This window comes from Phacochoerus africanus, chromosome 11, assembly GCF_016906955.1.
Source record: "Phacochoerus africanus isolate WHEZ1 chromosome 11, ROS_Pafr_v1, whole genome shotgun sequence".
In the NCBI taxonomy this organism is placed as follows: Eukaryota; Metazoa; Chordata; class Mammalia; order Artiodactyla; family Suidae; genus Phacochoerus; species Phacochoerus africanus.
The window spans coordinates 101721230-101742708 of NC_062554.1; the positions used below are offsets into that span (position 1 = coordinate 101721230).

The 21479-nt window shown below is 37.4% G+C and overlaps 1 protein-coding gene across 1 annotated transcript in view; it reads right to left on the minus strand.

Annotated features, from left to right (window-relative positions):
- Positions 1 to 21479, minus strand: part of RSBN1L (round spermatid basic protein 1 like) — a 67296-nt gene that overhangs the window by 20995 nt on the left and 24822 nt on the right. Inside the window, exons 2-3 of the mRNA XM_047752000.1 lie at positions 19548 to 19664; positions 11455 to 12095 (exon numbers count right to left, since the gene is read on the minus strand). Of these exons, the coding sequence (XP_047607956.1) occupies positions 11455 to 12095; positions 19548 to 19664 (758 nt within the window). The remainder of the gene's footprint in view (positions 1 to 11454; positions 12096 to 19547; positions 19665 to 21479) is intronic.

Genomic DNA, 21479 nt, shown 5'->3' on the forward strand with positions numbered 1-21479 from the left:
ACACTGAGGTATATGGAATGATTGGCCAACAGGGACCTGCTGTATAGCATAAAGAACTCTACCTAGTATTCTGTGATAATCTTGGGGGGAAAGAATATGAAAGAAAATGAATGTATGTACATATACAACTGAATCACTTTGTTGTACAGGAGAAACTGTCACAACCTTGTAAATCAACTACACCTCAATAACTTTTAAAAATGAAAAAAAATAAATTAGTAAAGACTTACAGAGTAAAAACTTCAACACAAAAGGTTAAATTAAAGCAAATTTGATTTTCCTCCCCCCCTATTTTGAAGATACCTAAAAAGAAGTTCTATTTTTTGATGACTTTTTTTTTGCCTTTTTGCCTTTTCTAGGGCCGCTCCCGAGGCATATGGAGGTTCCCAGGCTAGGGGTCTAATCGGAGCTACAGCTGCCGGCCTACAGTACAGCCACAGCAATGCAGGATCCAAGCAGCGTCTTCCACCTACACCATAGCTCATGACAATGCTGGATCCTTAACCCACTGAGCAAGGCCAGGGATCGAACCTGCAACCTCCTGGTTCCTAGTCGGATTCGTTAACCACTGAGCCATGACAGGAACTCCTTGATGACTTTTTTAAGGTTTGTCCTATTAAAATTCAAAGATATTTCAAAGGATATTTGGGAGAAATTGAGTTTTAAAGAGAAAAGCAATAAAGTAATAAAGACTTCCTGTTGGATTATAATCTTAAATATGATGTCTGAATCTTCATGGTTCTTGTCACCTCACAGCAAAATACATACATATGTAAAACTCACACATAATTTGCTATAATAAAATAATAGTTCTCTCTCCCTTTCACCAAAATACGCTAAAATTGTAAAGTGCATTCTGTTCGTCCACTATTAAAACCACAGATTTATTCCACTAGAAAGTACGGTCTCTCTATAAATAACATACAGTTAGCAATTGAGTTTAAAACAAAATAGCAATTTTCATCTAAAACATTCATTCTCCAAGTATTAAAGATAATAATCTGATGACTCAATAGGATGGATATAAATATATTTAAATTTAAAACTAATTTTTTTAAATTAAATTTATCAAAATATTAGCTTGTGAGAAAGTCCCCTTGCTGCACAAGAGGTTAGGGATCTGGCATTGCTGCAGCTGTGGAACCTCCACATGACACAGGTATGGCCAAAAAAAAATTATAAGCTTGTAAAAGTAATTTGAATTTTCAAATACACTGTCCTCAGAGTTCACACTGTGGCGCAGCGCAAACGAATCCAACTAGTATCCATGAGGATGCAGGTTCAATCCCTGGCCTTGCTCAGTGAGTCAGGGATCCAGTGTTGCCATGAGCCGTGGTGTAGGTTGCAGATGCGGCTTGCATCCCAAGTTGCTGTGGCTGTGGTGTAGGCCGGCAGCTGTAGCTCTGATTCAACCCCTAGCCTGGGAACTTTCACATGCCACAGGTGCAGCCCTAAAAAGCAAAAAATAAATAAATAAAATACACTGTAGTCATTAAAAAATGGGAAGAGCTGAATAGATATTTTTCCAAAGAAGACATATAGATGGCCAAAAGGCACATGAAGATGCTCAACATCACTAAATATGAGGGAAATGCAAATCAAAACCACATAAGATATCACCTCGCAGTTTTCAAAATGACTATCATCAAAAAGATCATAAACAACAAATGTTGAAGAGGATAAGGAGAAAAAAGGAAGCTTACTACACTGTTGGTAGGAATGTAAATTGGTGCATCTACTATGGAGAAGGTATGGAGGTTCCTCAAAAAACTAAAAATAGAACATATGATCCAGCAACTTCACTCCTGGGGATATATCTAGAGAAAATGAAAACACTAATTCAAAGAGATAAATGCATCCCAATGTTCACAGTGTAACAGAGGCAGGGCAGGCATGCGGCTATTAGTGCACGGGTGGTTAGTTTGAGACCATTAGCGCGTGACTATTAACACAGGACCATTAGAGGTCCTGCTCTGCCAACAGTGGTCCTCTCAGCAGAGTGTGGTAAGAAGCAAATCCTGGTTTTCTCCCTGGTGCCCTCCAGAAAATCCAGCTAGTGGGTGGCTGCAACGAAGGCTCTGGAGCTCTGCGGGACACACCTTCAGCTTCTCCCTGGACCCTCAGCTCACCCAGGCTCCATCTTTGAGACTTAATGGTGGCAGCAATCTCCTTGGGTTTGCAGTCTGCAGGACCAGGCCACTGTTTGCTTGGCCTAAGGAGTCTAAGGGCTGGCTGAGTCCTGGCTGTCTTGCTCCCTCAGTGTTGACAGCTGGGCAGGGTCTGAGGACCCGGCCTGGAGGGAGTTACCAGCTGAAATCTGCCTGCCTGGGCACTGGTGGAAGGATCCAGACCAGGCGATGGACGAATGTTCCCAGGCAGTGTGACCAGCCCATGCCCTGGTCCCCCTCATCCTAGCTGTGGCCTACACCCTGGAGGGCAAAAATTGATGCTCTGGACCTTGAACAAGTAAGATGGGAGCAATGACGTCACTTTGCTTACAGAATTTCTTAAGTATTCAAAGTCACAAGGAGATATGGCGACAGAATTTAATGCCTCCTTTCCCTTACTTATTACAGCTTTAGATTAAAAAGTTGCAGAACAGAAAATATTTGTTTTGATGGAGGTCTGCAGAACACTGTGACCTGACCTGAACTGTGTGGACAGCTACAAGAATAAAGGATCTCACACTAACAACTAACCCCACCCCTCCCACACCTTTCCTATGGAAGGGCTTTGCTAAAAGCCTTCAAGGAGTTTGAATGAGCTACCTGTCATGAGCTACCTGTCATGAGCTACCTGTCTCCTTTCATGGCTCTATAATAAACCTTTCCCTGCTGTAAACTCCAACATTTTGGTATTGTTTGGCCTCACTGTGCATTGAGCACACAGACTTGCATTCAGTAACAATACTAGCATTATTTCCAAGAGTCAAGATATGGAAGCAATACAGGCATTCAACTACTGGTGAATGGATAACAAAGATGTGGTATATATAAAATGGAATACTACTCAGCCATTAAAAATAATGAAATTTTGCTATTTGCAACAATGTGGGTAGACCTGGAGAGTATCATGCTAAGTGAAATAAGTCAGACAGATAAATGCTGTATGTTATCACTTACATTTGCAATCTAAAAAATAAAACTAATGAATATAACAAAAAAGAAACCGACTCAGAGATATAGAAAACAAATTGTGGTGGTTACCCCTGGGGAGAAGGGAGGGTAAAGGGGCAAGACAAGGGCAGGGAGTTAGGAAGTACAAATTCTTAGGGTTCCTCTTGTGGCACGAAACGAATCTGACTGGGAACCATGGGGTTGTGAGTTCGATCCCTGGCCTTGTTCAGTGGGTTAAGGGTCTGGCGTTGCCGTTGAACTGTGGTGTAGGCCAGCAGATATAGCTTTGATTAGACCCCTAGCCTGGGACCCTCCATATGCTGCGGGTACAGCCCTAAAAAGTAAAAAAAAAAAAAAAAAAACTCATGTATAAATAAGCTACAATGTATATTACATAGCATGGGGATAGTGCCAATATTTTATAACTTTAAATGGAGTAAAAACCTATAAAAATTTTGAAGCAATTATGTTGTACACTTGAAACTAATTTAATATTGTAAATCAATTATATCCCAATTAAAATAAATAAAACACACTGTAACTTTTAATTACATACCATTTAATACAACACTTTAGATTAATAACCTAATTTCTCAAACATATACTAAATCAGTTTGAGCCATTAATGTATTGTTTCAAACACAGAAAATTACACATATCAAATTCAAAAAGCATGTACCACTTAATGAAATATATAGATAACACTTAAGTTACTTTAAAAAATAAGACTATAATACACACACTATTCACAAAAAACAGGAAATAGTACTCCTTGACTGATGTGACACCTATGATACTGCAATATCATAAAGCAAATACCCAGTTTCCTCTATTACATATAACAAAAATAAACCTAGGGGAGTTCCTGTGGTGGTGCAGCAGAAACGAATATGACTAGGAACCATGAAGTTGTGAGCTCGATTCCTGGCCTCGCTCATTGGGTTAAGGATCTAGCATTGCCATAAGCTACGGTGTAGGTTGCAGACGCGGCTTGGATCTGGTGTTGCTGTGGCTGTGGCATAGGCCGGCTCCAGCTCCAATGAGACCCCTAGCCTGGGAACCTCCATATGCCACAGGTATGGCCCTCAAAAAGACAAAAGACAAAAGAAAAAAAAATCTAGTAGGAGTTGCTATCATGGCTCAGTGGAAACAAATATGACTAGCATCCAAGAGGAAGCAGGTTTGATCCCTAACCTCGATCAGTGGGTTAAGGACCTGGCATTGCCACGAACTGTGGTTAGGTCACAGATGCGGCTTGGATCTTATGTTGCTGTGGCTGTGGTGTAGGCTGGCGGCTACAGCTCCGATTTGACCCCTAGCCTGGGAACTTCCATGTGCCATGGGTGCAACCCTAAAAAAACAAAACACAAGTCTACAATCATAAGGAAATAAACCTGAATTCTCTAAAAATAATCTATCCAACAATTACAATTCACGGGCAGTGGAATGGGAGGAGAAACAGGTAAGCTCTGAAAGAATCTCTAAGTAGCCAAAATAAATGTCACAAAAGACATGACTCAGAGAAGTATACTCTTATTTACATGCATGTTCCTATATTAGGTATAATTCTAACTAACCTCTAAAATCATACAGGATAAGAAACCACAAATTTAGAAGAGGAAGGAGGTCAAGGGTAAAAGCAAAGCTGCAACTCCCCTAGGTCATCAGTATTGTATCATCATAATGACAAACCTAAACTGAAATGCCAGTGTCAATAACAATATCTCACAAATTTTGGTTAATGGGAAATGAACTGCTTAATTAGATTATGTTTAAACTATTCATTAATCCTCATGTAATCTTAAAAAAAAAAAAAAAGGAGTTCCCACTGTGGCACAGTGGGTTAAGAATACCATTGCAGTGTCTCAGGTTGCTGTTAAGGTGCAGTTTGATCCCCGGCCTGGCACACTGGGTGAAAGGATCCAGTGTTGCAGAAGCTGCTGTCCTGGGCCTGGGAACTTCCACATGCCACATGTAGCCATAAAACAAATAAACAAACAAACAAAAAACATAATTCTGAGGTCAGCTTGCTACAGAGAAAAATGGAGTCTGACAGGAAATACATCTGCCAAAAATAAATCGGTAGGACTCAATACTGCCTTTTCTTATTTTATTTATAAAAATTGGTGCAACAAGAGAAGTAAAGGACACAAGTAATTCAAAAGACCATGAGGACTGACTCACTTGAAACAATGCTGTTTCCCAAAATGTTCCCTGATTATGTCAGTCCCTGAGGAGAGGATTCTACAGTCTAGTAAGTTTGGAAAACTCTTCTTCGTGTATGGGAGGTTCACTATACACACTGGCTATTAAAGGTTCTGAAGAATCTCACAGTAAATAAACAAAACTTATTTGGCCTCTCATTAGACAAACTATTTTGACTTCAAAACCCATTTTTCTTGGGAGTTACTGCTGTAGCACAGTGAGTTAAGGATCCAGTGTTGCTGCAGCTGTTGCACAGGTCATAATTCTGGCTTGGATTCAATCCCTGGCCCAGGAACTTCCATATTCTGTGAGTGCAGCCGAAAAAAGAAAAAACAAAAGAACAATAACAAAAAACCCTGTTTTTATTTCCTTTTTTTTTTTTGCTTTTTAGGGCCGCACCCACGGCATATAAATTCCCAGATTAGGGGTCTAATCGGAGCTGTAACTGATTGCCTACAACACAGCCACAGCAATGCCAAATCCAAGCTGCATCTGCAACACACACCAGAGCTCAAGGCAACACTGGACCCTTAACCCACTGAGGGAGGCCAGGGATCAAACCCACATCCTCATGGATACTAGTCAGATTTGCTTCTGCTGCACCAAAATGGGAACTCTGCTTCTTAATTTTTTTGTTTCTGTTTTCCTTTTTTACCTGTTTTCTTTTAATATACCGATCAATATCCCAGTATACTAAAAATTCCACAAATTTTTAGAGTATATAATAGTTATCCATAATAAATATAGAAGATATTATAGATTATTCTAGCCAGTTATCATCAATCTGAAGAAAATACAAAAATAGGATAGTAATTACAATGAAAAATTTAGGGGGTGAGGACAGAAAAGGCTACTGGCTCAATTCTGGTGGGGTTTTTTGGGGGGATGGGGAGAAGAAGAAGGAAGGAAGTCTGATTTTAAAAAACAAGACCAAATTGGATTGGATGATCATCATACAACTACAGATGTGATAAATTCATTAATAAAAAATATATATATAAATAAATAAATAATAAACAAGACCAGCTCACCATGTTCCTGAGGCAATCTAAACATCTAACAAAAATAAATGCGCCACAAGGGGGAGCCATTCCCCATCACATCTGACATTCAAATCAAAATACAACAGGTATTAACATTGAATCAATATTTCAAAAATATCCATATAACTAAAATAAGTATAAAATTGTTATTGTTCATTTAAAAATTATTACAATAAAGGAAAAATTCTCCTTTCTCAATTGGAACATCTGGTACCTGCCATCATATTTTTTATAGATCAGATCAAAAGCAGTCAAGGAGAATATGACAAGCATAATTGGCCAAAATGAAAATTTATTGCAAAGGCAGGCAATGGTCAAGGATGGCATGTCAAATCATCTTTATTGACCCAGCACAGTGAACGACCCCAGAATGAATTCAATGAATGTTAGTTTTCTCCCCTTACTCTGCAGAAAGTCAGATTTAATAATTGTTTCACTAATAAAATATTAGCTATTTAATTAGGAGTTAACACTTGACATAAGTTATATGATACAACTTAGAACCAGGCTAAAATATAAACAATACTTAGAATTTAGGGGAAGGAAAAGGGTGATTAGAAGATAACTGCCCCAGTTTTCATATTCTCACAGTACTTGCCACAGGGTTTAGAGGGCATGCTGATTAAATACTGATGACAAGACAGAAACCTCAATTATTCCTTGACAGATAAAACTTCTGTCTTACTTATTATTCTGGTTTTTTTTTTTACCATCAAAGACAAGGAGAACAATAAATACAAATGATTATTTGAACAAAATAGGGCTGGGAGAAAAAAGACAGATGTGGATGATTGCAAATGGTTAAAAATTCTTCCCAAGCATGTAAGCATGTAAGCTCACTTCTGAGCTTCCTATCATGAAGAAGTGAATCTGGGTTTAGCCTCCAGATTCCCTTTGGGCAACAGGACATTAGCAAACACAGAAGAGGAGGCTTGCCCTTTTTCTGCTCTATAAACCTTGCAACTACCACCATGTATACAAGCCCACACTTACCTGCTAGATGATGAGAAAAATGTGAACATCATCCCAGCTGACACTACACTAACCAAGCTGAAGACTGTCCAAGGGGGTTCAATAAATTGTGAGAAACAATGTTAAGCCACTTAGTTTTGAGAGTTTTTGTTTGTTCACTGCAGCAAAATAACATAGATACAAAATTTTTCTATTCTCAGACTGAATTTTATCATAGAGTTTGACTGATAATATATTACTAACCTCAGAGAAACAGCATCAGAAAAATGACATGACCTACTAAAACAATATATAATTTCACTATGTCTTCAAAATTTTCAGGCAATCTACAAGGATACAGACGAAAAAGAAAAACAGAATTCTATAAGTAAAAAGAATTCCAAAACCGAAGAGCAAAGATCAGGATGCCTTGATCCTTTTGTATGTGTCAAGTGTGTGCATGTATTTATAAACACATATACACATGCATGCACACACACAGACACACACAGATCTCTAACATGTTTCAAGGATAAAGGCTAAAGAGATGCAAAAATGAGTATTTGTGAAAACTACAGAGTAATATCACAGAGATAAACATTATCACCATAAAGATCACAGAAATAGATACATCTTACCTATACTGTCATCTCTTAAGTTTCTACAGAATTTAGGACAAATTATTTTGGCTGCTTTAATTTAATTAAGAAAAAAAAAAAAACTAGTCTGCAGAAAAAAACTTCCTCAGTCTCCTAAGCTCTTATAAAATAAAGCAAAATAAGAATCCATATTGGGGAAACAGTAAATGAGCAGTTCAGGGAAGCTTTTCACTATATATCCCCCCTCATGCCACCAAAATGGCTGAATCTGGAATATATTGGAGTAGAGGCATATGGACCTTGCACAGGCAGCTTCCTGCCATTGAGTCTAAAGCTAAGAAAGTAAAGGTGGTCCTTGTAGGTGACAGATCACATAGACATGGGGCCAGAGCCACAGCTGGTAACAAAAACAGATGCACTTGCCTAGAATATCCCCTGTACAATAAGTATTATCCAAGAGACATAATGATAATGGCCACCAGGGCAGGTAGTTCTTCAAAGACCTGCAACCTACAACCCAGCCATACAGTGGCACAATTAACAAGTCCTAGCAACTTGTTTATTAAAAGGAGTGTGGTTTTCATATTGCATCTATTACGTCAAGACGAAAATTCTTACCACTTAATAAAAAATTAGTAATTTCTAAATTTAAAAGCTATTTGAAAAGCAAATATAAGTACTGTGACATTTAAAAGATTACTGAAATAACCTGCATTAGTATGGCAGCTAGAAAGCTTATGATATTGTGGAAACAAATGGCACTGGAAGTCAAGAGGCCTAACATAAAACCTATCACTTGGCAGATATATAATAAATGACAAACAAATGAATGAACTAATACCAAAGGACTGTTGGGCAAGTTATTTCTTCTCTCACTGTATCTCTCTCTTTATTGCTAAAATTAAATTGTAATGAAGATTAAATGAGTTATGACATATAAAGTGCTTAGAACGGTTCTTGGCAGAGCAGTACTCAATAGTAGACACTATTACTAGATGCCAGTCTAAGATCTACCATTAAGAACAGGCATAAGCTCAGACAAGTTACTAAGCATTCCGAAATTCCCTAAAATGACAGAGCTAGTAACAGATGCTCTACAGCTCCCTTTCAGCTCTAAAAAATATTTAAATTCTGATTCTCAAACATGTTATATTAGGGAATAAGTACCCCCCCACACATTAAAATTTTAAATACTATCATATTTTCCAGACTACAGTATATTAAAGAATATACACCAAACATAGTGTGGGATGGGGGGTTGGTGTGTGTGAATGTGACTGGATGTACACACTATCATTTAAGGTGGAGACTATAACCTGAGCACATAGCAAAAAAGAAATATGGAGTTCCTATTATGGCTCAGTGAGTTAAGAACCCAATTAGTATCCATGAGGATGTGGGTTTGATCCCTGGCCTCACTCAGGGGGTTAAGGATCTAGTGCTGCCACAAGCTATTGTATAGGTTGAAGATGCAGCTTGGATCTGGCATTGCTATAGCTGTGGCGCAGGCCAGCAACTACAGCTCCTATTCCACCCCTTGCCTGGGAATATCCATATGTCACTGGTGCAGCCCTAAAAGACAAAAAGCATTCTATATACAATATATATATTATATATATGATATATATTATATATATGATACATATATTAAAAAAATATATATATAAATGTGTATGTGTATATACACACACACAGTCAGAATAAGGAAGATTAAGGAGACTTTCTACTCCTGGCACTAGTGCCAACCTTAAAACAATAAGCTACTTGTATCTATTTTTGTTTGCTTAAGTTGAGAAAGGCTGGGATAGATGATCATTAAGACCCTCTTGAGTAAAGGATCCAGTGTTGTCACTGCTGTGGTTCTGGATACAGCTGTGGTCTGCATTCAGCTGGGAACTTGTTGCATGTCACAGGTGCAGCCAAAACAAAAAAAAGATTTCTCTGAAACTTTTTTACTTTTTTCCTCTTTCCAAACTAGAATGGTATCAATTAAGTAATAATTTTACTTAGAATACCAGAATCTTTAGTAAAATAAATGTGAAACTTGGCTAATCCTGAAAATTGGCCTAAGCAGTCTCTGATCTAAGAACGCGATGGTCTTTAGATGGGCCTACATTAACTTCCAAGAACCAGAGGACTGGATTCTGCCTCTTCTTTCTAAGATGATGTTATTCTACAACATGAAAAAGGGTAGGAAAAGGATATTAGCTCAATATTTGAACTAATATGCTATTTTTCTCAAATAATCACACATTTAACTGATGATTCCTTTATACCACAATATACTTTAATAGTCAACATTTATTCAGCACAGTTCTATATGATAAATCCAATGCTAATAAGCACTTTAAAGACATTACTGCACAAAGCAAGACAATTTTTTTTTCCTTTTTTTTCAGCTGCACCTGAGGCACATGGAAATTCCTGGGCCAGGGATCGAACCTGCTCCTTAGCAGTAGCCCGAGCCACTGCAAAGACAACAACAGATCCTTCACCTGCTGTCCCACAGCAGGAACACCAAGAAGACAACTTTAAGTAACGTTCAGGTAAGAGAACTATTGTACAAATTGGAAAATACGTAGCTAAATTCATTGCATTTCCAAAATAAATCCAAGAAAAAAGGACATGAGAATCTTATTGCACTAAATATCTTAAGAAAAAATGAGGAAACAGAAGCTGAAATTTAAAATTTAGTGTTTAGTAGTTCCCGTTGTGGCTCCCGTTGTGGCTCAGCAGTACAAACCCGACTAGTATCCATGAGGATGTGGGTTCAATCCCTGGCCTTGCTCAGTGGGTTAAGTATCCCACATTGCTGTGAACTGTAGTGTAGGTCACAGACATGGCTTAGATCCTGTGTTGCTGCGGCTGTGGCACAGGGTGGCAGATGCAGCTCTGATTCGACCCCTAGCCTGGGAACTTCATATGCCACACCTGAGGCCCTAAAAAACAAAACAAAAAAATGAAATAAATTAAATTTAGTTTTCATATTAAGAAAGTTATTTATTTTAAAAAGAAAGAAAAAAGGAAAGAAAAAAGAAAAAGGAGATACCACTGTCGCGTGGTGGGTTAAGAATCCGACTGCAGAAGCTCGGTCACTGCAGAGGCATGGGATTGGTCCCCGGCGTGGTGCAATAGGTTAAAGGATTCAGCATTGCTATAGCTATGGCATAGGTCATCGCTGTGGCTCAGATTCAGTCCCTGGCTTGGGAACTTCCATATGCCAAGGGTGCAATCATATTAAAAAATAAATAAATAAATAATTTACTGGAGTTCCCATGTGGCTCAGTGGATTAAGGATCCATCACTGACACCACAGTGGCTCATGCCATTGCTGTGGCACTGGGTTCAATCCCTGCTCCAGAAACTTCCACATGCCGCAGGTACCACCAAAAAATAAAGAAAAATAATTTATTCTTAATATTCCCAAGATGTTTCATTACATTCTTACCTTTTAATTTCAAACCTACAGCAAAATGAGAAACAACAGAAACTTGTCTAAAACATACAAAGTTTTAAAAAAGAAAACTAAAAACCTCTTACCTGAGCATGAAAATTAGACATAGTCGTTGTCTCTATATCTTTCTTTCCCAAAATCTCCATTTTCACTGGTGAATTGGGAAAATTAAATGAAAAGTAGTCTAAAAAATCAGGTAAATAAGTAGCTGCCCCATGAACAATCCCCATTACATAGAAAGCTGCCGAGTTCTCATTTTCACTGAATACCAGACCCACAAACTCCTCTGCAAATCTCTCCATCTCCACAGGAGACAGGTGGGAGAGTTCATTACTGTAGGCGTGGATAACCGATGCACCTCCATTAGGCTGGTGCTCAATATGAATGAGCTGTTTGAATTCCAAAGTGTCCAACTTTCTGAGGTTGTTCTGAACCCGTGGCTCCTTGAATGAGACAAATGGAAACTCACTGTTCTCTGGAATTTTGGAATCATAGTTCTTGGTATCCAAATTCTTTCCACTGTAATCCCTTATGTTATCATTTAGGATGCCTTTGGCTTCTTGATCTTCAACATCAGATAGCAATCCTGAGCAGATGGTTTGAATAGACTTGCTATACATTTTTGGACGCTTCCGTTTTTCATTCTCTTTGTGTTTCTTTTTCTTTTTCTTCTTTACTTTCTTAATTTGTAAGTCTTCTACATTTGTTTTTGGTTTCTCCTTCCCACCTGTTGGGAAAAATTTTTTTTGAAACTCCATATTTTAGTTTCTTTAAAAACATGCTCTAGGAATTGTTTTATAATAAATAAGCAAAATTTATTCTGAATGAGGTTTATATTTGGCGCTTGTTTTACACAGTATTAATCATAATTTAGTCAGGTTGTTTCCCTTCCTCCACAAACACAGGCATACACACAAACACAGAAAGGCTTAAGATAAAGTTACACTATAGTGTGTGGTACCATTCTGACATGTAGCAGATGCTCAATCAGTGTTTACTCAAGTAATGAATGAATGTTTTAGAAAGTATAATCTTCAAATTTTAACTGTAGAAAATCAGAAATGGAAAGGTGTAAGAAAGTCAATATGAACAATGGGTGCCCTACAGATATTCCCATTCGATACATATCATTTTTACTTTAAGTTGTAAAAATTGCACATAGATGTCAAGATTTATAAATCATAAAAGGAGGAAAATACTTGCATAGTATACTAGCAATAAACATAGCAATTCATTACCTTTTTACTATATCTCTTCCTTGGTAAACCACTCACTCTTTCATAAAAAATGGGAAATTTTAGGCCTACTAGAGTCCACAAAGTTCCCAATGAAGACTCAACAAGGTATCATAAGAGATTTCAAAGTTAGAATCATTTCTCACGTCCTAAGCACAAATGATATCCATGTACATGTAAAGAGAGGAATAAAAAAATAAAAGAAGAAGGCATGGATCATAATAAGCTTACATATTAATGAGCTTCTGTAACCAAAGGCAAGTAAACTCTGGGCTCAGAAATTTCTAACTCCAAAGAATAAAAGATTAATCCACAGAGGCTATACAATTTAAGTATACATATATAAACACAATATTATCACAGTTTCTTTCTTTCCTTCCTTCCTTCCTTCCTTTTTTGCTATTTTAGGGCCGCACCCACAGCATATGAAGGTTCTCAGGCTAGGGGTCGGATCAAAGGTGTAGCTATTGGCCTAAGCCATAGCCACAGCCACAGCAATGCGGGATCTGAGCCGTGTCTACAACCTACACCACAGCTCACAGCAACACCAGATCCTTAACCCACTGAGCAAGGCCAGGGATTGAACCCATGTCCCTATGAATTCTAGTAGGGTTTGTTAACTGCTGAGCCACAAAGGGAACTCCCCTACAGTATATTTATTCCTATACATAAGAAAAACAAAAAAGAGTAAATATCCTCTCAAGAAAATATTATGCTTCCTAAGATAACATAAAAAAGTCATTCATTGTTGAGAAAAGAAGACATTCATTGTTTCCACCTCTTACTTCACCTTTATAGATGACCTGCCATGAATTAAATATTCTCAACCTACTTCTTTATCTAAATTTTTCCATTTTCACATATCTCTTTTATTCTTCTCTGCCTCTGGTGAATATGTCCTGCCTACTTTTCAGAAATAAGTCCCTGCCATCAACTCCAAAATCCTTGCTTTTAAAGTTCTCTCTCCTCTTCTTTTGACCATCAGAGTCTCTCCTCAAGAACCACTATGCCCAGTGCCTTTCCTTTATTACCTGACTTTTTTTTTTTTTTAAAGGCCACACCACCCATGGCATATGGAAGTCCCCAGGCTAGGGGTTAAATCAAGCTACAGCTGCTGGCCTACATATAGCCACAGCAACACCAGATTCAAGTTGTGTCTGCGACCTACACCAATGCTCATGGCAATGCTGCATCCTTAATCCACTGAGTGAGGCCAGGGATCAAACCAGAATCCTCAATGGATACTAGTCAGGTTTGTTTCCACTGAGCCACAATGGGAACTCCAACCTGAACACTCTTATCCCTTAAATTCTGGGTCTGTTTCCAGTCTACTCAAATTTACTTTTACTTTTTACCTTTTTTTACTTTTCCCAGAATGTTCAAATATCAAATCCAATGATATTCTCTCAAATTCCTGCTCCTGATCTCTCCAAGGTTTGACATAATTACCCAGCTCACCCACGATTTTTTTTTTTACTTCCATGACACTATTGCCCTAATTTTTGGACTGGAAGCCTCATGATTCTCTCTCATCCTTAATGCTGAAGCCATAATAATCTTTCCATAAGTTTTATATACTGTTTGATCATGTTCATCCCTTGATTCAACTGCTTTCAAAGCTTCTCAATGACTCTCAAATAAAATACAACCTCTTCAGTCTGGAATCCAGAGTCAATGTCTTCAAGTACCTCATGCTCTAGTGAATCTGCAATTCTTACAATTTCTTAGGAAACACACCTAGCCTTACTTTATCCTTTTACTACTGGCAAAGGTATTTCCTTTCCCTTAAATATCCTTATCCTGCCCGGTACTTACTACTGAACCCTTTCCTAGATGGTTTGCCAAAATAAGCAGTTTCATTTGAATGGAAATATAAGCTTGATATCATATTACATTTACACCTAACATTAAAAAAAAAGTTAAAATAGGAGTTCCCACTGTAGCACAGTGGATTAAGGGGCCAGCGTGGCCACAGCTGTGGCTCAGATTCAATCGCTAGCCCAGGATCTTCCATATGCCATGGGGGTGGCCAAAAAAGAAAAATAAGTTAAAATAGAAAATATCCAGTTATTAGACTACATATTACTTTAAAATAAGTATGAAAGTCTATTTCTTAGTCACAAGGATGGATGAAAATAGTACTAGTTATAATAGAAAATGCAAACCAGTAAGAAATCAGTCAAGTGATTCTTATACTGAGCATCAAGAAATTAAACTTCCTTGATAAACTACTCTATAAATAATCAGATGATCAGAGGGTTAAGAACCTGACTAGTATCCATGAGGATGCAGGTTTGATCCCTGGCGTCACTCAGTTTAAGGATCCTGTGCTGCCACAAGCTGCAGCATAGGTTGCAGATACAGCTTGGATGTGGCATTGCAGTGGCTGTGACTATAGCCAGCAGCTACACTCCAATTTGACCTCTAGCCTGGGAACTTCCATATGCCACAGGAGCAGCCCTAAAAAGAAAATTAAATGAATGAATGAATGAATGGATAAAAAAATAAAAACATAACTAAATATTAAGGTGAGCACAATGTCCAGAAAAGAGTTAACATAACTGGCCTGAGACTATCCTTAGAAAGCCCTGAGTGCAAAGCTGGCTCTTGGCTGGCATCTGAGAACTTGTATTTCGGGAAGGTTACTACCATTCTCTGATAAGAGTGGCTCACTGCACCTAAACTAGGAGTCTGGAATTTTCCTACACACTAGACAGGGGGTACCTTAATGTGACCAGCCCCCAACAGAAACCCTGACTACTGTGTCTCTAATGAGGTTCCCTGGTAGAAAACATTTCATGTATGTTGTCATGATTAACTGCTAGAAGAATTAAGTGCATCCTGTTTGACTCCACTAGGACAGGACTCCTGGAAGCTTGTGCCTGATTTCTGGAATCGTCATATATGCCTTTTCTCCTTATTGATTTTACTTTGTATCCTCTACTATAACAAATCATAGCCATGAGTACAAATTTATGCCAAGGCCTATAAGTCCTCCTAGCAAATCACCAAACCTGGGGGTAGCCTTGGGGCATTCTTGGAGTTCCTGTCGTGGCACATCGGAAACGAATCCAACTAGGAACCATAAGGTTTTGGGTTCGATCTCTGGGCTTGCTCAGTGGGTTAAGGATCCGGCGTTGCCGTGAGCTGTGGTGTAGGTTGCAGACTTGGCTTGGATCCTGTGGGACTGTGGCTGTGGTTGTGGCCAGCAACTGTAGCTCCAATTCGACCCCTAGCCTGGGAGCCTCCATACGCCTGCTGTGGGTACAGCCCTAAAAGGAAAAAAAAAAAAAAAGCATTCTTTACATTTAAACCAAATCAAGGCATCAGCCTTCACTAGACGTATTTTTTAAAGTTTAATATAATCTCTCACTCATTTCCTACTTTAGAATGATATATGAAATGCAACAGATACACATGTGGGCATACTTAAGGAAAGAAAACCATTTTGAAAATTAATGTTCTTCTCATACTACAAGATATTTAAAGTATATATTACTCTAATTTCATAATTCTTCAAACAGAACCCAATAAATCAGAACTGAAGTGATTTTTAAAGGATACTGGTAAATACTCATAACAAAAAATTGTTGTCTAAGTAATCTGGACCCTCAAAAAATATAAAAGTATAAGGCTACAGGAGAACCTCCCCCACAAAGGTTCAGACATATGCACATAGTGAGCCTGAGAGAGAGAGAGAGAAAGATGCACACAGCAGACATATGCACATATAGCCAAAGACAGAATCAGACACAGAGAGAGATACAGACACACACACAGCCAGAAGAAAGAGACACTCGAGACAAAAAAAAAAAAAAACCACATACAGAGATACAAAAACAGCATACATTGTTAATGACAAATTATTTTTAAAAATCTGTAAAAATCACAAATTCACTGGAACAATTTCCACTACTAACTTCAATATAATGTTAGTGTTAACAGAGTAAAAAATAAAAATTGCCCTGAAATAATGGATCTGATTTCATATCTAATATGGGAATTAACATCTGTAATTCTATTATCATACACAGAACCAAAGCAGTAATTAGCTTAGCTATGTTTAACCTTTGGTCTTTGGGGAACAACTTTTTTTGCACAGCAATATTTTCACCCTTTCTGTTGTGAATTACCTACCTGTGACCTTTAGTACATTACCAATCATTTTGAACATTGGCTTCTCTTAATCCCCTTTCCCCCTGCTCACTACCAAGCTTCTCTGATATGCTATAATGATAAAATTTATTCTGAAAAATATTACAGTCATAAACAACTATGTTCTTACAACTTATCAATAAACAACCTAAAAATGGCTGGAACATAATAGTATGCTCAGAAAAAGTAGTTAGTAGACATTAGCTATATAAGGATGAGCTAAATAAGCTTATGTTTCAAATATATTTGTTTCTTTAAGCTGTTTCTAATAAATGCTTATTGGTGAAAAACATTTATAAGATTTCTGCATTAATAAAAACTTTCTGGTATGTATATAATTAAGCATTTATTTCTAATCACACTCTATGCAGTTTTAATGAAAACTTGGAGGAAATGAGATTGGTGTGGAGTAAGAGTTAGCATCTATTTTAGATATTCAAGTGCCATCACCAAACAATCAACGTCTGTGTATACCATAACTTGCAACATTACTATTTTCAGACGGAGAAAATTATAGGGAGAGAATAGAAGTTGGAAGCTATAAAGGAAAAGGGGGCATAAAGCAGTATATGATAGAATCCTTACTGCCCCTACTTAATTGATACTCTTGTTGCTCTAGGACAAGAGTAACAAAGGATGCCTTTCCCTGACCCTCAGCTCACTTGGTAAATGTCCACACAGGCAGAACAAATTGTTTTTGCCGGACAAGAAGAGCTAACACTTACTCAGTGCTTACAATGGCACAGGCACTTTCCCCAAATTAATCATGTTTTTATTCATTTAATTATCTATATACTACCCACTGAGGAAAGGAGATAATTTGTTGTTTTTTAATCACAAGAGTTAATCTTTCATACATGTTTACAAGAAAGATTCATATCTGCTTGATGAATATCTTTGGCCCAGGCACAGTACTTGGCACTTCCTCCATACTTTATCTCATTTAATCTTCACAATTCTGCAAGGCAGTAATTCAGTTTACCTCAGTTCAAAATATCTCTTAAATTTTTTCATTTACCTCAAAGTCAAGGTGACTACTGAATATTAATAGAAAATCTCCATTTATTTAGGCTATTTAAAATTTTGCTTGCATATGTTATTTTTAGATTCACCTATTTCACATTAATAGTATGTCAGGAATCTAGCATTCAACCAAGTGACTGGAATTTTATCACTGTGCATTTGAATGAATAAGTAAATGAATAGGTGACTAAACCAATAAACAAAAACAAGTATTTGAGTTCCCATCATGGCTCAGCAGAAACAACTCTGACTAACTAACATCCATGAGGATGCATATTTGATCTCTGGCCTCGATCCCTGGCCTCACTCAGTGGGTTAAGGATCTGGCATTGAGCAGCTGTGGTGTAGGTCGCAGACATGGCTCAGATCTGGCATTGCTGTAGCTGTGGTGCAGGCCAGCAGCTACAGCTCCAATTCGATCCCTAGCCTGGGAACTTCCATATGCCACGGGTGCAGCCCTAAAAAAAATAAAATAAAATAAACCCACAAAGCTTAAAGCTCTGTCATGTTTCTTCAAGGTCAAAAGAATTTTATAGAGAATAAAGTCTGACAAGTAGAAAATAAGGCTTAAAGTGCCACCGAAGACCATCTGGAAACATGAGAATGAAACGAAATAGTGTATTCTAATACTCTGTTTACCTTAAATAATATACTAAACAGTTATTTAATTGCACTTGCAGTGCTACGGCCTTTCCTTTCTTATGTAGATATAAAGGTTTATCAACACATGAATTCAATACAAAATTAATCAAAGTCTACATGCTACAGGTTCTAATTCACAAGTTAACTTGTTGGAGCAGCTAACAAATTTGCTAGCTATCTAGAAATCAAATGCCACCAACTCTTCTTATCTTTACCTTGCTGAGTGCATTTAAAACTGTTCTTTTATCACAAATTCTCTCTGGAAAAATTCAGATTTACTGATAAGATTTGTATTGTTACCTTACCATCTACTCCCATGTATAAATAAGTGAAAGCGGTTATAACAATAGAGAAAAAAACAAGAAACAAGGAGAATATTCTTAAGCATGCAAGAAACATGCAGTAAAACAGTACACCTTCTTTATTTATAGCTCAGAATAAAATGCTCCCTCTAAACTACAGACTATGTTATAGTGATTTTCATTAAATATTTGTGAGATCACTTCCTCCATCATGCCTATCATGCTAAAAACTGCTTTAGCCTTCTATTACTATCTAAATATGTATAAATACTAGTAATGCAAACACAAAAATTACACAAACTATTTTATTTTATTTTATTTCATTATTATTATTTTTTTGTCTTTTTGCCATTTCTTGGGCCACTCCCGCGGCATATGGAGATTCCCAGGCTAGGGGTCAAATCGGAGCTGTAGCCCCCAGCCTACACCAGAGACACAACAACGCGGGATCTGAGCCGCATCTGCAACCTACACCACAGCTCACGGCAACGCCGGATCCTTAACCCACTGAGCAAAGCCAGGGATCGAACCCGAAAGCTCATGGTTCCTAGTCAGATTCATTAAGCCCTGAGCCACAACGGGAACTATTTTAAAATAATTTAAGGAACCTAATAATTATGTTCACTACTTTTTAACAGCTCACTAAATACACTAAAGACATATACTATACAGATTAGAAAGACTCATTATTATATTTACATTTCATATTTTAACCACAAACGATTACTCTCAGCAAAATTCAGCACCAACATAATCTCTTATTTTAATCACTAAGCATACTGAACAATATAGTACAACCAAAATCACTAAATACAAACTTACTTTTCAGCAAAATCTTAACTTCTCCATTTTCTTTCTTGATCTCATTCATTACTTTATGCTTCTTTTTTTCTCTCTCCTTTTCTTTATCCCTCTCCTTAATTTTGTCTTTGATTTTATCTGAAAATTCAAAATATTGACAATAATTTTACAATTTTTTTTCATGAACTACAGTGCAATTTCAAAAATTACAATATATCAAGAAAGTCGGAATGAAAAATAAACATGTTCTTTTTTCTTTCCCTAAGATTTTAGGAAATATTTCTAAATTTCCTTTCACATATTAAACATGGAATACATAACACACACATCACAAACTGTCAAAATTTATCACTACACATTCCATTCTAAAGATTATCATTCATTTACTTCATGTCCACCACAATATTAGACTAACTTCAAATCACTTAAAATAACTGGTTAACTTGAATTGAGAGAGTAAACTACAGTATAGAAACTCTGCTTTCAAAGTTGGGCATATCCAGAGTTACCACTGGAAAAATGCAGTCTCAGTTTCCTAATATGTAAAATGATGGCCATTACCTTTTTCATAGGTTATTACGAGGACTAAATGAAGAAAGATATAAAATGATTACCAAGAGCCTGATTTTATATACATATATATAAAATTAGATGTTAGTTCCCTTAGCCTTGCACTTTTTAAAAAAGATATGACTAACCTGGCTAGCTGGTGATACTATGATATTAAAAGGTATAGGAACTCTAAGAATCATTGATCTGGCATTTAAAAAATTCAAACTTCATGTTTATATAAAATTATTTGGTATCCAATTAATGGTTATTTGTTCAATAAAGCTCCTATGCACCCAGCAAAAGCTAAGATGTAGAGGAGAATTTTAAAATAGTGATGTAGTCCTTGTCCTCAAAATCTTACTAATGATTACAAAGCCATGATTGGAGCACACGAAAAATGCAAAATATCCTGTAACGTAACACCCCAAATTATAATAATATATATGCATACTGTAAATTTATTAAAATCTTTTTTTTCATAAATACTACCCTGAATTCAGGTCCTAGTCACCTAGTGATTTGGATTACTGTCTAGATCAGCACTGTCAAAGAAGAAGATAATGCTAATTATCACATATGTAAACTTAAAGTTTCTAGTAGTCACATTAAAAACAAAAGGAAACTAGTAAAACTAATTTTAATAATATACTTTATTTTAGTCAAAATATCTAAAACATCATTTCAACATGAAACCAATGCTAAAATTTTTGTTGTTGTTGTTTATTTTTGCTTTTTTAGGGCCATACCCACGGCATATGGCGGGTCCCAGGGTAGGGGTCTAATCGGAGCCACAGCTGCCAGCCTACGCCACAGTCACAGCAACGCCAGTTCCAAGCCGTGTTTGTGACCTACACACCACAGCTCACAGCAACACTGGATCCTCAACCCACTGAGTGAAGCCAGGGATTGAACCTGCAACCGCATGGTTCCTAGTCTGATTGAATTCTGCTGCGCCACTACGGGAACTCCCCAATGCTAAAAAATTATTAAGATGTTTTACATTACTTTTTTTCATAGTAAGATTTCAAAGTCCATTCTATACTTATGGCACATCTCAATTCAAAGAAGTTCAACTGGAGTTCCTGTCGTGGTGCAGTGGAAACGAATCCGACTAGGACCCATGAGGTTGTGGGTTTGGTCTCTGGCCTCACTCAGTGGGTCGAGGATCCAGTGTTGCCGTGGGCTGTGGTGTAGGTCACAAACATGGCTTGGATCTGGCGTTGCTGTGACTGTGGCGTAGGCTGGCAGCTGTGGCTCTGATTAGACCCCTAGCCTGGGAACCTCCATATGCTGCAGGTTCAGCCCTAAAAACTTTAACTGTTCAATAGCCACAAGGGCCTAGGGGCTGCCATACTGAACAATGATCTAGATTACTTAAATTCTTTCTTTTTTTAACGGCCA